Source organism: Mesocricetus auratus, unplaced genomic scaffold, assembly GCF_017639785.1.
Source record: "Mesocricetus auratus isolate SY011 unplaced genomic scaffold, BCM_Maur_2.0 Super-Scaffold_4256, whole genome shotgun sequence".
Taxonomy (NCBI): domain Eukaryota; kingdom Metazoa; phylum Chordata; class Mammalia; order Rodentia; family Cricetidae; genus Mesocricetus; species Mesocricetus auratus.
In genome coordinates this window covers 15,382,904-15,400,857 of record NW_024429182.1, presented here as the reverse complement: position 1 = coordinate 15,400,857, position 17,954 = coordinate 15,382,904, and the positions used below count along the sequence as shown (strand labels likewise).

At 52.3% G+C, this 17,954-nt stretch overlaps 2 protein-coding genes across 2 annotated transcripts; one reads left to right on the top strand and one right to left on the bottom strand.

Annotated features, from left to right (window-relative positions):
* Window positions 1–43: 43 nt before the first annotated feature.
* Elovl3 (ELOVL fatty acid elongase 3) lies at window positions 44–3,233 on the top strand. The gene is made up of 4 exons (XM_040743681.1): window positions 44–321; window positions 1,118–1,249; window positions 2,127–2,278; window positions 2,492–3,233. Exons 1-4 carry the CDS (start codon window positions 218–220, stop codon window positions 2,917–2,919), a joined length of 816 nt encoding a protein of 271 aa, XP_040599615.1. The 5' UTR covers window positions 44–217; the 3' UTR covers window positions 2,920–3,233.
* Window positions 3,234–3,768: 535 nt separating this feature from the next.
* Pitx3 (paired like homeodomain 3) lies at window positions 3,769–16,065 on the bottom strand. The gene is made up of 5 exons (XM_013112553.3): window positions 15,891–16,065; window positions 7,161–7,253; window positions 5,480–5,609; window positions 5,096–5,298; window positions 3,769–4,689 (listed from the first exon to the last, which is right to left on the bottom strand). Exons 3-5 carry the CDS (start codon window positions 5,595–5,597, stop codon window positions 4,102–4,104), a joined length of 909 nt encoding a protein of 302 aa, XP_012968007.1. The 5' UTR covers window positions 5,598–5,609; window positions 7,161–7,253; window positions 15,891–16,065; the 3' UTR covers window positions 3,769–4,101.
* Between the last annotated feature and the right edge of the window lie 1,889 nt (window positions 16,066–17,954).

Sequence of the window (17,954 nt, the reverse complement as noted above, 5' to 3'; positions counted from 1 at the left end):
TGGTCCCCCAGTTAGTAATTGGCTATATATTCAGCCAGCCGCCGCAACCCCAGCGCGAGCGGGCTGGTCAGCAGCGCACGTGCCAGGCTCTGGGGTCCTTCTTCCTGCGCACAAGTCCTTTCTTCGTCCGGTCCTGAAACCCACTCCATCTTCGGCTCTCTTGGCTGGAACTCAGCCCCCACCCCAAGCTCTGAACCTCGTCCTCTGCAAAACCGAAATGGCCACATCCATGAATTTCTCGCATGGTTTGAAAGCGGAGCTGGTCCAACCTTATAACTTCGAGATGTCTCAGAACTTACGGCCCTTTTTGGAGGAGTACTGGTGAGACCCGGTGAGGGGGAAGGACCGGCTCGCTGCTTTGAGGGGAGTGGAAACAGGGAGTGAAAGCTACGGTACTGGCTCCTACCCTCCACTCCCACCCCTTGACCCCCGCTCTGTCCTTCAAGGTACATTTCAAAGAGATTAGAGCTGGAAGAAAGGATCCAGAAGTGAGAAGATGGGGAGAGGGATGTGGGCGGAGACGAAAGGGAAAAATGACAACTACAGCTGTGGAATGAGGTTAACCTGAATGAGCGCATTTAGATGCTCTCAGAGAGAAAGGACCTGCCTGTGCAGGTGCCTGGGGTCAGCCTGTCCTACACAATTATCAGGTTCCCCAAATGTCCCATCTTTACTGCTGTGAAGATTGCTACAAAGTTGGGAACCCTTTCCAAGATTTCCCAAGGTTCTCTGTATTACCCCCAAACCTCCCCAGGCACGTTCTGTGGGCTGTTTTTTGTTGTTCAATCAATTTGCCATTAGCCAAACGGGCAGAAGGTGTTGCTACACTCCCTTACATCACAGCCTGGACGGAGTAGTTATTGGCTGGGGGCAGACAGCTGTCATCTGCCCCCATCTCCACTGAGAAACCCTGCATATAGCTCCTACCTACCCTGTGCTAGGTACTTCATACCTGTGAATACTGCTAATGTATCTCCCAACCCCGTGTCCTCACACAAACAAGGAAGCCAAAACGCCGCACTGATGGGACTCTGGTCTGGAGGAGTCCCTTGAGGGAGGTGAGTGGCCTTTCCACTAAGCAGGGCCCACTAGTGAGTCGCTCCTCTCTGCCCTCCAGGGTCAGCTCTTTCCTCATAGTTGTCGTCTATCTGTTGCTCATCATTGTGGGCCAGAGCTACATGAGAACACGGAAGGGCTTCAGCTTGCAGGGGCCTCTCGTGCTCTGGTCCTTCTGTCTAGCCATGTTCAGGTAAGGCACTGCCCCGCCCCACGCCCTGCCCGCTCTCCAGCGCCTGCACCTGTTTCTTTCATCCCTGATCTAAAACCCTCAGCTGCACTGACTTCTGTTCCACACTGCTTTGCGTTCCTCCTTTCTTGGGCTCAAGGTGGCAGCCTCTGTTCTGTACCTGTTTATTTATTTAGGTTTTTCCAGACAGGGTTTCACTATATAACAAAAACTTTTGGCTATCCTGGAGCTAGCTCTGTAGACCAGGCTGGCCTGGAACTCACAGAGATCCGCCTGCCTCTGCCTCCTGAGTGCTGGGATTAAAGTCGTGTGCCACCACCGCCCGCCCGGCTAACAATGCTTGCTTTTACAGACAGCCTCTCCAGCTGCATCCAAAACTGCTCTAATTGCCACTCTGGAACCCAGGCTGGCCTCAAACTCACTGCAACTGTCCTTCCACGGCCTGGGAATACAGATGCTAGGCTCTACTCCATTCCTCTCTTATTCATGAAATCGATACATCCAACGAGTTTCTCTAGCCTTAAATGTCTTAGTTCCTGAATTCCTCTTCAAAGACCAGCAGTAATCCCCCAGCCCCTGCTTCCCATGTCCTTCCTGTCCTGCCTCTCTTTTCTTCTGGCTCTCACCCCAACTCAAGAACCCCGTTCTTGACTTGGTCTCACCTCTCCCCCCTGTTGATTGGCTTTTTCTCAACTCTTATCTCCCTGAGAATAGTTGTTAGAGCTATCAGATTGGCCCCAGGATCTCAAAAGCTGGAACCACCCACTTTGGAAGGGTAAGGAGGTGACGGAGCTTAGAGAGCTGGTCCAGATGAGACTGAGTTGGGGGTGGGCTCACTCTGGGGATGGGCCTTATACCCTTGTGTTCTATCTCACTCCAGTATCCTGGGTACAGTGAGGATTTGGAAGTATATGGGAACACTGCTATTTACACGGGGCCTCAAGCAAACTGTGTGCTTTTCCGCCTACACTGATGATACCATAGTCAAATTCTGGTCCTGTCTCTTTGTTCTCAGCAAGATTGTTGAACTCGGTGAGTATGGAGGCTTTGTCTCTGGTGCCCAGTGACTTGCGTTCCTCCTCAGAGCCCTCCTTTTACCCATCACGTGGAGAGTCTCCTCCCTACCCCTAGGTCCCAACAATATATTCCCTCCCCCACCCCGAGAATTCCTGATGTGTTCCCACACCCAGGGTACGGGAGGGTCCCAGCACTGCGAGGTATGCCAGCTGACTCCCCGTCTCCTAGGAGACACGGCCTTCATCATCCTGCGAAAGCGCCCACTCATCTTAGTGCACTGGTACCACCACAGCACAGTGCTGCTATTCACAAGCTTTGGATTCAAGAACAGAGTGCCTTCGGGCGGCTGGTTCATGACCATGAACCTGGGTGTACATTCCATCATGTACACCTACTACACTCTGAAAGCTGCCAAAGTGAAACACCCCAGCATGCTCCCCATGGTCATCACCAGCTTGCAGATCCTGCAGATGGTCATGGGAACCATCTTTGGCATCCTGAATTACATCTGGAGGCAGGAAAAAGGGTGCCACATGACAATGGAACACTTTTTCTGGTCCTTCGTGTTGTACGGGACCTATTTCATCCTGTTTGCTCACTTCTTCCAGCAAGCCTACCTCAGGCCCAAGGGCAAAGCCAGGCCCAAGAGCCAATAGGGCTGGAAAGAAAGATGCAGCCTCAGACTCTCCTCCATGGCACTAAGGGTTAGGTGTGGGAGAATGACTAGGGTGCCCTCCCTGTATGACTTTCCCCATGGGACATGTACCCCCAAAGTGGCAGGGAGCTATGACCACCAAGAGATGTCACCCTTGGAATAGGGTGTGCTTTGAACTTTCCACCTTTAGTGTCAAGGCCAACCAAACCCTAGGAAGGGATAGGACTGAGGCCCTTCAAACTGAGTTATTTATATTTATATTTAGGACTCTTTCTTTTCTTGCTCTGTTTTTTTAAATTAAAGAGGTCAACATCATTTTGAGGGTTTGTGGTTCCAGAGGGGATAAGTGGACTCTGTGGTGGGGGAAGGCTGCTGATGGTGACCTGCCTGTGGGAAACCTGAGGGCGTGTGGATGGAGAGGCACACAGACACTCAATAAGAATCCTAGGCCTGGTCGGCGCTCAGTAAATGTCTGTCACAGACTAGAATTTTATTGCCGTTAGAGGTCCAAGCCTCTGAAAGGAACAGTGAGAAACAAGTGCTAAAATCATAGACTTCTAAATTTTTGAAAAATAGATCCCTGAAAGAAAGCATCGGGAGACCAGACCTACCAGCTGTCCTCCCTGAGACCACGAGGTGGCGTCGCAGCACCAGCATAGGACGATTTCCGTCAACTAGCTGGTCACCCAAGCTTCACTATCCCTCTACTCCAGGAATCCCTGCTTCCCCATCCTGGACGAAAGGAGTGAGAGCGGAGCCTGAGAAGCCTGGAGGCTCGCTCCGGTCCTTTTGGACAATGGGAAGGATGAAGGGAAGGAGGGCTCAACCGCAAGTCTGAATCATCAGGCCGTTGACAGTCCGCGCACGTTTATTTCATTGATCTTTGAAAACGGGATAGGGGAAGTCTCGAGAAGGCGGGATGGGCCAAGGATGAATTGGCCCTGGGGGAGCTAGCTGGTCCCTGTTCCTGGCCTTAGTCCCGGGGGCGCGGTCTCCGTTTAGGGGCCAGACCAGCCCTCGGGGCTGTGAGGGGAAAGGCCCTCTTCAGAGCCTGCCGCCCCTCCCCGGGTGCCCACGCACCCCTCTCAGACCCTGGGACGAGGGCAAGCCAGTTTAGGCGACCCCTGTCCGGGGAGGCTGTGAATTACCGCCCCGCCCTCGGGGATGATCACAGACCTGCGGCTCACACCGGCCGTTCCACCGCGTACTGGCAGGGGCTGAGGTTGGCGGCCGGAGGCGGCCCGGGCACGGCGGGGTAGCTGAAAGAGGCGTGCTGTTTGGCTTTGAGCCGCAGGCTAGCCAGGCTCGAGTTACACGGGTCCCGGTACACGTAGGGGGAGGAGGCGGCCGCAGCGGCGGCCGCGGCTGCCGAGGCGTAAGGGCAGGACACTGCCCCGGAGGACACGGCGGCTGGAGCCAGGCCCGGGGGTGCCCCGCCCAGGCCCTGCAAGGCTCCGGGGCCCGGTACGGTGCCCGGAGCAGCGGCGGCCGAGGGCACCATGGAGGCGGCGATGGAGCTGGGTGGTGAGAATACAGGCTGCGAAGCCAGAGGCCCCACGTTGACCGAGTTGAAAGCGAACGGGAAGGTCTTGGCGGCGAGCGGCGGGGCGAGCGCCTTGGGCGGCCAGTTGCCGTACGAGTAGCCCGGGTACACCTCCTCGTAGGGTGGAACCAGGCCCCCGAGCGGGGCTGCGAAGCCACCCTTGCACAGCTCCGCCTGCTGGCTGCGCTCCCGCTTCCGCCACTTGGCGCGTCGGTTCTTGAACCACACCTGCGGGCGTCGGAGAAATCGGCTGTCAGGGCACGCGGCCGGCTGCGGAGTGGGCCACCCAGAGTGGGATCGAGTCCGGGCGGGGAAGATCAGAGGGGGATGCAGGCTAGCAGGGAGGGGCGCACAGAGCCAGGGGCCCCGAGAAGAGAAGCCGGAGGCCGCAGGGCCTGGCGGGGGAGAGGGGGGCGCAGCTCCGGATCAAAGAGACCCAAGGAGAAGGTGAGCCCTGGTCCCGGCGAGGAATCGCTTGATAGGGAGTGGCAGGCAAGGCACCTGGAAGGTAGGGATCCCCGGGCAGGAACTGGACCCGACGTGGGGCCCGCACCCCAGAGCTGCCAGCTACTTGGGGGCCCCGGCGAGAGCGAGGTGCTTGCAAGTGAGGGCTGCGGGTCAGGCGGAGGCATACCCGCACGCGGGCCTCGGTGAGGTTGGTCCACACGGCGATCTCTTCGCGAGTGCTCATGTCGGGGTAGCGATTCCTCTGGAAGGTGGCCTCCAGCTCCTGCAGCTGCTGGCTGGTGAAGTGCGTGCGCTGTCGCCGCTGCTTCTTCTTCAGCGAGCCGTCCTCGGGGGAGCCCCCCGGCAGTGAGGCCGAGGCCTTCTCCGAGTCTGGGGCGCAGAATGAGACAGGTCACAGGGAGCTAGGGTCTGTGCGGATCCTCTGGCTCTGGGACCTCAAGGAATTCCTCCAACTCTGGCTGGCTCCCACCCAGATGGGCCACTCTGGATCCCACACACCCATCCAGGCTAAACTGTTTTCTCCTCCACCCCCAGAAGGGGGCGCGCTCACCACTGTGCTCCTGGCCCTTGCAGCCATGTTCCGGGAGAGGAGGGTGTGGAGTGCCTGCATCTGACAGAGACAGTGCAGGGCTCCGAGCCTCTGCCTCACTGAGCAGCCCGAACTCCATGGAGGGAGGACTCTAGAGGAATGAAAAGACACAGATCAAGTTAATAGAGGCAAACACCAGGGACTCATGGCCACCCTGACGTGGTGGGATCCTAGTAGTCAAGAGGCAGAAGCAGGAAGATCGCCCTCAAGTTCGAGCCTAGCGTACCCTACATTGTGAGCACCAGGCCAGCCAAGAATACACAGCAAGACCCTGTCTCAAACAAAACAAATAACAACAAAACCATGGGGTTATCAGACTCCTGATGGGGTTTCCCCACAACGTTCTTGCCTCTTCTCTCATCCACTGACAGAGCCATCTCGAACGGTGCGCTCTAGCATAGTGTGGAGAGATGGCTCCGCGCCCACAAGACTGGCAGCTCACGACCTTCTGCCCTCCCCAGGGGCTAGGCACTCGGGTGCAGACATACACGCAGGAAAGTCACCCGTACACTGAAAATAAATCTAAAAGCAACGAAGAGTCGAGAAAGTGAAGCCAAATGAGAAGGTGCACGTGAGGTTTTATGCGCACATAGAGACAACAGACGCATTACTGTTGGGCCCATGTTTAGTGCCACAGCTATTCCATTTTGTAGCTCAGGCTAGCCCTAGTCTGTGATCTTCCTGCCTTTACCTTTGAATGCTGAAATTACAGGCCTGTGTTACCATGCCCAGCTAAGTTTCAGTTTTACTTATTTTCCAGTTTGTTTTCGGACAGAGTTTCTCTGTGTAGCCCTAGGCTGTCCTGGAATGTCTGCTCACGACCAGGCTGGCCTCAGACTCATAGAGATCAGCCTTCCTGGGCCTCCCAAGTGCTGGGATTAAAGGCATGCAACACCACCACTGCCCGACTTTAAAGGTTTTTTTCTTTTTTCAATTTTATTTTTAAAAATGTATTTGTTTAGAGCCTGGTGTGTAATGTTAGATCTACAGTGCCAGAAGGTAGAGAGAGGGTCTGGACTCTAAGGCCAGTCGTGGTTACTTGAGACCCTGTCTCAAAACACAAGGGGTGACTCACTTGGTACAGTACCTGTGACACAAGCATGAGGAACTGAACTTGATTTCTTAGCACCCACGTAGCACCACCCTGTAGCCCCAGCCCTGGGGAGACAGAAACAGGAGGGCCCAGAATTTTGCTTGCCAGCCAGTCAAGCTGACTTGGCCAGCTCAGAGTTCAAGGAGAAACTCAAGAAGATGCCGTGGAATGATGAGGAAGAGACAATGCTGATCTCATATGCTTTCACATGTATGTGCGTGCTCACCTTCATACACACAAACATGTGTGCGCCTTCATATACACAAACACGTACACATGTCCACAAAAAATTTCTAGTAGAGCATCTCCAATCCAAAAGCTCTGAAACTGCAGGCTGGGGAAATGGCTCGCTAATTCAGAGCATTGCTTGCCCTTCCAGAGGTCCTGAGTTCAATTCCCAGCACCCACATGGTGGCCCACCATCAGCTAGAATTGTAGTTCCATGGGATCCGATGCCCTCTTCTGGTGTGTACGCATACATGCAGATAAAATACCCATACACATAAACAAAATAAAATTAAAAAAATAAGCTTGTAACTGGAAATGTACCTCCAAACTTGGGATTCAGAGAAATCCAGGGTTCAGACACCGACACCGAGATTAAGGATGATCCACCTGGCTCAGTCGTTTCATAGGTGGAACCTAAGAACCAAAGTAACTCAACTAAGTCACTGAGCCTATGACTTGTACATTTAGGACCTGAACTAGATCTGTGGACTCTGGAAGAGGCTTTTTCAAATTGTGTTCCTTGGAGCCCTCTGCAGAAGCGCCGTGGGACTTTCACTAGAACTCCATCTTGAATCCCCTTAGGTCTGCTTTAGCAGTAGGGCAATTCTGCATGTTTGGGTTATTTATGTTTTATGAAAGGATTTTGTTTGAATAAAATGTTTCATGTCAAAACAAAGTTTGAAAACCACGTTTGTGTTGGGACTGGAGAGATGGCTCAGTGACCAAAAGCACTTGCTCTTGACAAGGATCTGGTTCGATTCCCAGCATCTACGTGACAGCTCATAACCATCTGTAGCTCTGGTTCCAGGGGATCCAGTACCCTTGCCTTGTCTCCATGCAGGTAAAACAGTCACACAAAGTAAACACAAATAGATAATATCTAAAACTTGTTTAAAAAAGGAAAAATAGAAAACCACTTAGGCCCCTTCTGCTCCTTTGCTTGTCTAAGACATCCATCTCCCACTGGTCATTCCTGTGCCTCATGCCCAGCCTCTCTCCTCTCACCATTCCAGGCAGTATATATGGATTCCTTCACACACACACACACACACACACACACACACACACACACACACACACACACGCTTATACTTCCTGCTAGTATTCCTATCCAAAACCTAGCCTGACCTTGTCAAGGAGGCTGCCTGGGTCCCTGTGGAGGGTTCCCCTGCAGTCCTCCTCCTGGTGATCTCTCCCAAGACGTTTCCTGAGAGAAGGAAAGGAAAGGAAAGGGATAGTACTGGTGCTCTTGATTCCAGGAGCCTCTAGGGCAGAAAACAGAAACCAGGATAGGATAGGAGGAGAGAGCTAGGTATGTGTGTGGGATCTCTGTCTCCAACACCTTCTCCCCATCATCAGGCACATAGTGCAGGCTACACGGGGAGGCATTAATGTGATGGATTATCCCAGATCGAGATGAGCATCACTTGGCTGATCTGAATTTATTAAGAGCCTTTCTCAAGGGTGTACAGATGGACAATGGCCAGTGTTTGTACATGGTAATGCCCCCTTCAGCCAGCTCTGAGAGCACAGCTGTGCCCCACCCCAAGCCAGGGTGACAGTAGGACAGAGGTCAAGCAGAAGCTGAAAACAATCCTGGCTCTTCTGCTGGCATAAGAGTCGTGATCTTGGACTTTCTGCTGGGGTAAGAGAGGTGAGCAAGACTAGAGGGAACCCAGGAAGGAGGGAAGAAGTCGGGCCAGCGGTGTAAGTGTTCTTAGTTTACCTTCCTTCCCAGGTCTCAGAGCAGGGGCCAGAGGCCTGGAAATGGAGAGTTTAGACCCGACAGCTCTCCACTGGAATGGAGATGGCCTTGCAGGGACCTGTGACAGTCTGACTAGCACCTCTTCACAACTTTCTGGAAAGACTTGGGAGGAGCTTAGAGCTGGAAACCGAGGTGCCCTGCAGCCTGCCCTTCCTTCAGATTCATTTGACCTTGAAATTCAAACCACGCTGTTTCCTTTTCCAGAAGCCACAGAAGCAGCACAGAACTGGGAGAAAGGGACAGTGAGGTCTGCCTGCAGGGAGAGCTACATCCCTCTGCTGCCATTCATCCTTCCAGTCTGTTTGGGCAGCAGACTCCTAGTTTTCCAAGCCCCCCCTTCCCCTGGCATTCCATACCCGGGTCTTGATTTCATCCTCTATTTCAGTAGAAGGAGGCCAGGGGAAGAGGACAGCAGCCAGAGCAACAGACAGGGCTGGGTTCAAGCTGTGTGTTCTCAGAGACAGGCAGACACAAGTGCAGACACACACAGGCCTGGCTTAGACACAATGAGCACTTGGACTTGAAGCTAGAGGCCCAGAAACACGCGCTCTCCCACACATGCTCTCCCACATCCAGGCAGACAGACACACACCGTCACACAGTCTCCTCTCTCTCTCTGACAGGGACAGCTGCCTGGGCTGTTTTGGAGTTAGCCATCCCCCTCCCCCCTCCCTTCCCCTCCCTGGCCCCTCTGAACCTCAGCTCTCTCAGTCCCAGGAGTTCAGAACTCTGTGTGGGGGAGGAGGAGGCCAAGGGACCAGGGAATGATGTTCTTCACTTAGTGGCTATTAGAGAGAAGCAGCTTGGCTGAGTAAGAAGGCATGAGAATGCTGGGGGATCAGGTAGGGAGGTAATCTGTTATGGGCCTAAGGAATTAGGTTTGGAGTCAGAAGATCTAGGTTCATGTCCTGCTAACCCCTAACTTACTATGTATCCTTGGCAAGTAATTCATCATCTCTAAGAGGGAGATCATGATCCCCTCTCTGCTTGCCTTCATTTTTTTTTCTTTCACCTCCAGATGGGGTATTGCTATGTAGCACAGGTTGGCCTCAAACTTGTGATCTTCCTACCAGGTGCTAGGATTTACAGGTGTGTGCCCATGATGCTGCCTTCATTATTAGATTATGTATGTATGTATGTATGTATGTATCTATCTATCTATCTATCTGTCTATCTATCTGTTTTTTGAGATAGAGTCTCATGTGGCCCAGGATGGCCTTTGGCTCACTTACAGGCTAGAATGACCTTGAACTTCTGGTCCTGCTGTTTCTACCTCCTAAGTGCTGGGATTAAAGGTATATGCCACCACCATACCCAGTTTATGTGGTGCAGGGAATCAAACCCAGGACTTCATTCATTTCAGGCAAGCACTCTGCCAATTGACCTACATCCCTAGCTCCAAAGTATAGCTTGGGCTTCCTCCTGTCTCATGATCCTCCTGTCTTACCTCTCCAGCGTTTGCCCACTGACAGGCACCACACCGATTGACCACCACCAGAAGCAATTGTTATAAGTTTCAAATAACATATAATGTACATTAAAATACCATTCACAATATTTTTCTAGTTCCTTCAGAAGCTGAGCACTGAATTAGTCTCCCTTGCTTGGGTGGCTCACCTCCACAGACTCTGTCTCAATGACAAAGTCATCCTGTGAATACTAGGGAGACACTGCACGTCAGTGAGGGACACAGGGCTCAGTCCTAAAGAAACACCAAAACGGCTAAGGAATGCAAGGGGGAGCCTCAGTCGTCAGGGACTGGTAAAGGAAGGATGAAGCTGTCTGGGACTTGACTGAGTCCACAGCTACGGTGAGAGGGACTGGGAGGCACTCTGCGACACTGCAGAGAGAAGGCGTGCGCACAAACGCCAGGGTAGGAAGGGCTGAAAACGGGAGCACAGAACTCAGGCAGGCAGCCTCATGTCCGGGTGGGCCGGTCAGGCAAAGGCTGGGGGCGCCAAGTTGTTATCTGAGTTGGAGACAGGCTGACTAAGGATTAAGCTCCCCCAAACTGCTAGAGGTCAGGAAGCTGGGGAGCTGGGCCAGGGGCCAGGGACTTGGTCTCCCTCGGTGGGAAGGGAGAGGCATGCAGTGGTGTGGAAGCTTCATGACTGGTTGATGCTGGCAGGGACAAACATAGATAGCCGTGGAGAGGAATCTAGCTCCAAGAGGGCTTGGCCGTCTACTCCCACTCTTTTGGAGCACACTTTGCTGGAGATGCAAGGCCTGGACTTCACTGGCATCATGGTGACTAGCCCAGGCCTAGAGAAAATAGAAGTGCTGGTGTCTTTTGATTCCAAAGTACTGTAAGTCTGTAATGGACGAGCAACAACAGAATATCCAGGAGATATTAAGGCAAAGGCCAGATCATAGGTCCCTGTGGTTACCAATGGACACAGCCCATAGTAAGAAGGAAACTATCATGGAACCTTCTTATAGCCCAAAAGCCAGGAGTAAAGCAAGGCCACTGGGAAAACCCAAGATAAGTTGAAATAGCAATCACTGAAGTAGGAGTACAGCATGGAAGGCGTGGTAGAAAATCCTCATCTTACAGGGCGTGGATGAGGGAGGAGAGAAACAGAGATGGGTTGTGGTCTATGACTCTACTCAGCAAATAGTAACCTGGGAACAGGTGAAAACCAAGGTCCTAAACTAGTACCGTGCTGTGCCGTAACTAGAGCTGAAGCGGAACCCTGGAATGGAGATAGCCTTCTAGTCTCCTGGGGTACACAGCACCCAGACTCTGGTCTGCTAAATCCCAGCATGCAAAGGGGAGCAGACGCCTCTTGATCTGCTCACAGCTTCGAGGTGAAGCCCAGCGGCTCAGGGGAGGCAGGGATAACTTGATGGACTAAAGTCATCAACGCAGAGAATCAGAGGTCAGAGAAACAACCACGCACGCATCTCAGTGTCCATCCCTCGCTCCTTCTTTTATCAAGCACCACATGTGTGCAAAGAGGGCCAAGCACTGCGGTCCTCAAACTTTAACTTGCTTACAGTGGGGGGGGGTGGGCAAACAGAACATATGATGGGAGAATGGAGTCTGTGGGTCTAACCCTTAGGTGGTGGAGATCAGATATGGGAGTCCATATAAAGAGGTATCAAGGGTTAGAGTGATGTGGAGGAAGAGAAGGGATAGGGGCCTTCTAAAATAACTGTTGGGAGTGTTTAAAGGGTGATATAGAACCTCATTTGATCAAAGGCTTAATGTGGGACATGAGGAACCAGTAGGAAAAAGGGCTTAGACTGAGGAGGCCCCTGATGGGAGGCAAGTGCTGGTTCAGACTTGACACAGTCAAAGCTGGAGTGTTCTTGGCCTCTCTGTGGGAAAAAGATCCTAAATTCAGGGTGTGGTCACACATGCCTGCAATCCCAGCACTGGGAAGGCTGAGGCAGGAAGATCAAGGGCTCAAATCCTCCCCAGTGTGGGCTATATAGGGAGACCATACAGAGGCAGGGTGTGAAATGGTAGCAACTTATATGAAATTTCTTGAGATCTCCGTCTTTATCTTACTTACTTTTCCTATGTTCAGGCCTGAACCAGGCCCCTTGTACGTGCTAGGCAAACACTCTGCCTCCACTAAGCTACTTGTCCCTAGCCCCTCTGGCTTCATTTTGAGACTTCAAGTTGATTTCGTACCCGTTTTCACAAGGCATATGCACATTTACAACCCCAGTCTTAAAGTAGCATCGCCACATAGGGAAGGTGGGCCACAAGCAACCTGTCACTCTTCTGTTCCTGCACAGCATTCACAGCCTCGGCTCCAAGCATCACTGCAAACTACGAGCCACTGGTAAGTTTAAGGCTTGCCAGTAGCAAGTGACATACAGAAGTAGCATCTTTGTGACTTTGATTTGCAGTGGTAACTAGAATGGGTCGGGCTGGGGAGAGACAGGAAAGGGGAAACAGATTTATAAGGAAGGGGCTGAGGCAGGAAGTTTCCAGATCAAGGCCAACCTGGGCTACATAAGGAGACTCTGTTACAGACAAACACAAAATTAAAGGTGGTCTTGAAGAAGGAAAATGGGAAAGGAGATGTGGGGAGAGGCTTGCAAATCATTTATGTCTCTCTTTCCAGAGCTCTCTTAACTTCTGCCCTCTTTTCTTTTTCCTCCCTGTCACTCTTACAGGCCATTGTCAATAACTGCACACACTGTAGGTCCTCTGAAGCTCAGGACCTAGTAGGTCCTTTTGGCTGGCTGTCTTCTCCCTCTCCCATACTGTAGCAAGCATCAGTTAAAATGATTGGGGAAGAAAAGCTCTGATGGCTCCCATCCCTCACTCACTGCAGTTCAGCTTTAGTCATTTCGCCTTGAGGACGTGGGTCCTCAGCTCTCACCGACATTCTTAAGTAGCAGACAGGCAGAGTTCAGATCAGGCTAGAGAGGTTAAGACATATGGGGAATCCTCATGTTCCCAGAGAGGGACGGGGGTGATGGCTGACACAGGAACTCCAGAGAAGGTGTTCCATCTACCCTTACGAACCTGGCTGTGGCTGAATCAAGGACATGATCAGGCTACTCCAAGGCAGAAGACCCTGCCTCCTGAAGAAAGATGTTATGGTCATGGGGATTGCAGTTTGGGCAGAATAATAGCAAGTCTTCTTCTGGTGTTTCTCCATTTACAAGAAGCTTTCTTCTGTCATGATTGATAAGTTTCATTTAACTCTCACAGGTCCCTGAGTGGCAGGAATGTCCATCCCTGCTTATCTCCAAGAAGGCAGGAAATTGTCCTAGGTTGTACAGAACCAAGAGGTTTGAACCGCGTTCTGCTCTTTTTCTTGTCTGTCCTCCATACTGCAACCATTAGTGACTGACATGAGCTGATCCTCTGGAGCCCTGAAAGATTCTGTTTCTGCCTCTGCTGCTTCTCTGAAAATGAACCCTGGAAGTTAGCTGTCCACTGTACCAGAGCACATTTTCCTACTTACCCCAAGCTTGTAATTCTCCAGTTCTAAAGCCCCCACCCCCATCATCTCCGGTTTCAGAATCTCAGCAAGTTCTCTGCTCGTTTAGGTCTTTCATTGTGCTATAGGTTTTCTTCCTAGTTCACCCGAACTGTCGATTACTCTTTCCTAGCAGCTCTCCCGGTTCGGTTCCCTCTCTCCCTGTCCCTCTCTTTGGAGCCCAGGACCTTGGGTATGCTATGCAAGTACTCTCCCAATAAGCCATACTCCCAGATCTGTTCTCTGACTTCTCTAGGCCCATAGCATCCTCCCTAAGAGCTACTTACTGATCAGCCTTGCACTCAGCTACATGGTTTCATGCCAGGGTAGAAAAAAGTTCTGTTTTTGCTCCCCCCCAATCACCTTTATTATGATGCTTTTTTTTTGTCTTTTTGATGAAAGCTGAAGCTTGGATTTTCAAATAACCATAATGCCCTCTTTATTTCTTCCCTGACATGGAGTCCGTCATTTTCTGCATAGTCTCAGTGATTTTTTTCAAAAGCAATGGGAACACAAGCCCCTAAAATGTATATGAGAACATGACGGAAGTAGCTGCAGCATGAGGCTATATTTATCAAGGAGAGCAAGAGACAAATAAAAGAAGAGAAACACGGTCTTAGCCAGTACCTAAGTAAACTTGAGCTCTGAGGAGCGGAGGCAGGAGCCTGAGAAGTAAGAACTATACTTCACTGACGGGTAGAGGATGAGAAGAGTGGACTTTCTAAGGCTACTCACTGCTAACAGTGCTTTGCACTTATCCTCCCGAATTCTCACTCCCCAGCTGAGTTGTCTTGTTCACAGGCATGGATTCGGGGTTCCCTTCTGCTCAACTGGACTCTAGTTAGAGTTGGAGGCTCTGGAGGGTGATCATTGTACTGACCCAGAGGAGTCAGGACTCTCCCTCAGTCAGAAAGAAGCAGACGGGACATTGAGATAGGACAGGAGAAGGATCCTGACGAGACTGAGAGGATGCTGCTGGTATCATGTGGGGCCACAGAGCGGATTCATCTTCCTCCTTTTCCCTTTCCCTTCTCTCGGGAAGGCAGGGTTTGCTTTATGAAATGACTACAATTTTCTTATTTGGTAGGTTTTTGTCGGTCAAGGAGTCTTGAGTGGGTTAACAACCAGACCAGGAGTATGAGGGCATCTGGTCGGCTGTACTGGAATTTGGGTTAGAAGGGGGTTGGGGCAGGGGAGAAGATGTAACGGTTGACTCGGAGAGTCTGTGGGGGAACTGAGACTCTCAGGGGCTCGTGGGTGAAGAATGGTCACCGATCCGCTGCTGAGGCACCTATGGCTTTTTCTTTCCTTTGTTGGTCTCGATTCTTTCCTCAAATTTGGATTGTGGAAGTCTATTGATTCCCTGGTCTGTGTGAACTAGAGCCGGGTTGTCTCGCAGAGGCGCCCTGCCCCAAGGCCAGGCTGCATCTTTTACTCCCCCTGCTCCCTTCAGGTCCAATAGGCAGGGAGGACAGAAGTTTGCAAACTGGGAACTGGGATTTCAGGAGACCCCCCTGAGCCGACCCCATTGCACAAACTGCAGCTGGGCAAGCACCGCCGGATAGGTGAACATGCCAGTCGGCCAGGGACATTCTGTCCACCACTACTGGACACATTGTCTGTTCTGGAGAGACCCATTTTGCCACCCCAGACATTCTGTCCGCTCCAGACCCCACGTGCCGCTGACATTCTGTCGGATTCTGGGGCGGCTCCAGATCTGGACCCGTTCAGATCCCGACACCCCACGACAGGCCCGTCAGTTTTGTCGCGTTGATCTGGCAGTCTCGGCCCTATGTAGCTCTCAGCGGCCATCTGACCCAGTAGCTACTCTTGCAATACAGCTCCTATTCCAACTGCGGAGCAGCTGGGAAGAGAAGCATGAGCTACTATGAGCACCCCTACTTCCAGCCTCTAGAGTATGTCTGAGCCCGGGCGGTGGGGCGCTGGGCGCCGCCTGTTGCCATTACGCTGGACGACCGTCACGCTGCCCTCGCCTAAGCTGGCCACGGCCTCTGCTACCCCTATCACCTTTTGGCCGCTTGCCTCCTTCCCCTAGATACCAGGGTGCTTTCTGGTAAAGGTTTCTAGACTCTGCTCTGCGATCCGTGCAGTTCTTCGGCTTCTCTCCGGGTCCCTTAATCTTCCCGGTCCCCCAGGTCCTTACCCGGAGTTTCCCTTCTCCCATGTCCCAGCCCGGGGGCTGCAGTACACCTTTCCAGTCTTGACCGGTTCCCCAAACACCAGAGTTTAACCGCCCCAGATTCCCTTTTCGGAGTCCCGGGACCAGTCTTGGCTCTCCGGTCCCCAGAGCTCCTGTCCCCCGCATGGTCAAGCACTCACAGTGCGTCCCGCAGCAGGCAGACTCTCGGTGGTGGCGGCGGCGGCGGCGACTGCGTTCTGGAGCGCAGGCAGGGGCCAGGGGCCAGGCACCCTGCCGGGTGGGGGCCGCCCCCCTGCTCCCGGGCGGCCGCTCCGCTAGGCGCTCCCAGGCTAGCGGAGCAGGGAGTGAGCCTCACGGTGCAGTGCCACCCCCCGCCGGCGCCCATTCACTTTATGGCAGCCCAGGGCGCCCCCAGCCCGCCGCGGCTCCAGGCGCGCCCTAGGCCCCGCCCCTTTCCAGCTGCGCCGTCCTGGCTCCTCCCTTTCCAGCTGTGAACCCTCAGGTCCCGCCTTAGTGGGGAGGGGTCCTGCCGGCGGGCAGCCAAGAACCCCGCCCTCTGACCAATCACAAGCGTCTGCCAGCAACAGAACAACGCCCCCTCCCCACGTGGCCGGGATCGCGCTGCAGCTGGGACGCTCCAGTTCAAAGTTACAGTGGTCGGCGTAGCGGCCGGAGTCCACCCCGGTTGGTGGCGAATTGAGGGCTTGGGCTCTACTCGGAGCGACGTGAAGCAGTGCCTGGGGAGAGGGCTGCGGGAGCGCCATGTGGGACGGCGAACCCGGCCGCCGAGCCTCAGCGCTCACATTTTGTTGCCGCTTGTTTGGCCGATTTTCTCCACTTGTCGCTGTCCGTCTTTCCACTCTTTGTCTCCGTTCCAGACCTCGTCCGCCTCTCCACTTTCTTTCTGACCATCGCTTTGCTCCCTACTCTGCCACTTTGGAAGGGTAATTTCTCTTTTCAATATGCCCCCGCCCCCATCACATCTTTTTCTTTTTCCCCTAACGAAGATAACTTGGAGAAAACAGGGTTTGGAACGAGAAAAATCAAAATAGTATACAGCACCTTCTTTTCCTCAGTGACCTTGGACAAGTAACAACGATGCCAATTCCCACCCTTGCCAAAATAAAAGGGATCTTCCAGTGGCTCTCTGGCCTTAGGCTGGGTGCTCTTCAAAGATGTGGGCGCTCGGATTCACACTCTGCACTATCAGTTTTCCGGGGCTGTGCTCTCCCAGCTTCAGCAATTCTGTTTTCCCCCAACACCAGATTCAGTTCCGTGGGTAAGGAGTAGCCTTCGCGCTTTGGAGTTAGGTATTTGCAAGGGACGGACAGATGTTCAAGGAATATGATAGGCTTGGGTTACTTGGTGCCCCTGAGAATCCTAAGCCCTGTGCGCAATATACTCCTAATATGAATCTGAGCATACATATCAACGCTTAAAACACATGAGTTGTCTTTATAGCCCTCAGGAGAAAGGACAAGCTTCCTAGGGTGGCACACTAGACCTTCAGGATTTGAACTCGCCCATCTCTCTTCTGATAGGGTCTTGCCTCTGTAGCTCTGTGGGTTTGGCTAAACTTTTAACTATTATCCTACCTCTGCCTGTACTGAATACAGTGTTTACAGGTGTGGGACACGACACTGAACACTGCCTTCTCATGTTGTCGTCAGTTTCGTTTGTCCTGAACACCTCTAGTCTTTCCTGACAGTAACCAATCATATCGCTGATACTGACTCCTGAGTTCCACTTAGGTCCTGTTTTATCTGAGAAGCCTTCCCTGAACAGCCAGATAAGTTGATGTGTATGTAGCCTCTTGCTCCCATGACCCGTCATTCCATCGTCCATATTGAAGGGATCAGCTGATGTGTTTTCTTCTATAAAATAAAACTTAGGAGCACAAGAACCATTTCTTCTTTACTCTTCCATGTGCAGGCATACAGAAACTCAGTAAGTGCTGTACTGAAATCTACAAAGAAGGCATTTTACCTGTTAAATGATATGTAATGCTTGTGAAGGATGGTTGTATCTCTATTTTTATATCTATCTGCCTGTCTATGTGTATGTCTGTCCATCTATCTTATCTATCTTTATATCTACCTGCCTGTCTATGTATCTATCTATCCATCTATCTTTATATCTATCTGCCTGTCTATCTGTATGTCTGTCTATCTGTCTGTCTGTCTATCTCTTCATCTTTAATTCACCACCACATGCTTTTAAGATGTCTATCGTCTGGGGCATGT

Coding starts and splice junctions, on each gene's coding strand:
- Elovl3 (XM_040743681.1), top strand. CDS start 218: ATGGCCACATCCATGAATTTCTCGCATGGTTTGAAAGCGGAGCTGGTC. Junction 1,250..2,126: donor TTCTGTCTAGCCATGTTCAG/GTAAGGCACTGC, acceptor ATCTCACTCCAG/TATCCTGGGTACAGTGAGGA. Junction 2,279..2,491: donor CAGCAAGATTGTTGAACTCG/GTGAGTATGGAG, acceptor CCCGTCTCCTAG/GAGACACGGCCTTCATCATC.
- Pitx3 (XM_013112553.3), bottom strand. CDS start 5,597: ATGGAGTTCGGGCTGCTCAGTGAGGCAGAGGCTCGGAGCCCTGCACTG. Junction 5,299..5,479: donor CAAGGGCCAGGAGCACAGTG/GTGAGCGCGCCC, acceptor TCTGCGCCCCAG/ACTCGGAGAAGGCCTCGGCC. Junction 4,690..5,095: donor TCACCGAGGCCCGCGTGCGG/GTATGCCTCCGC, acceptor CGACGCCCGCAG/GTGTGGTTCAAGAACCGACG.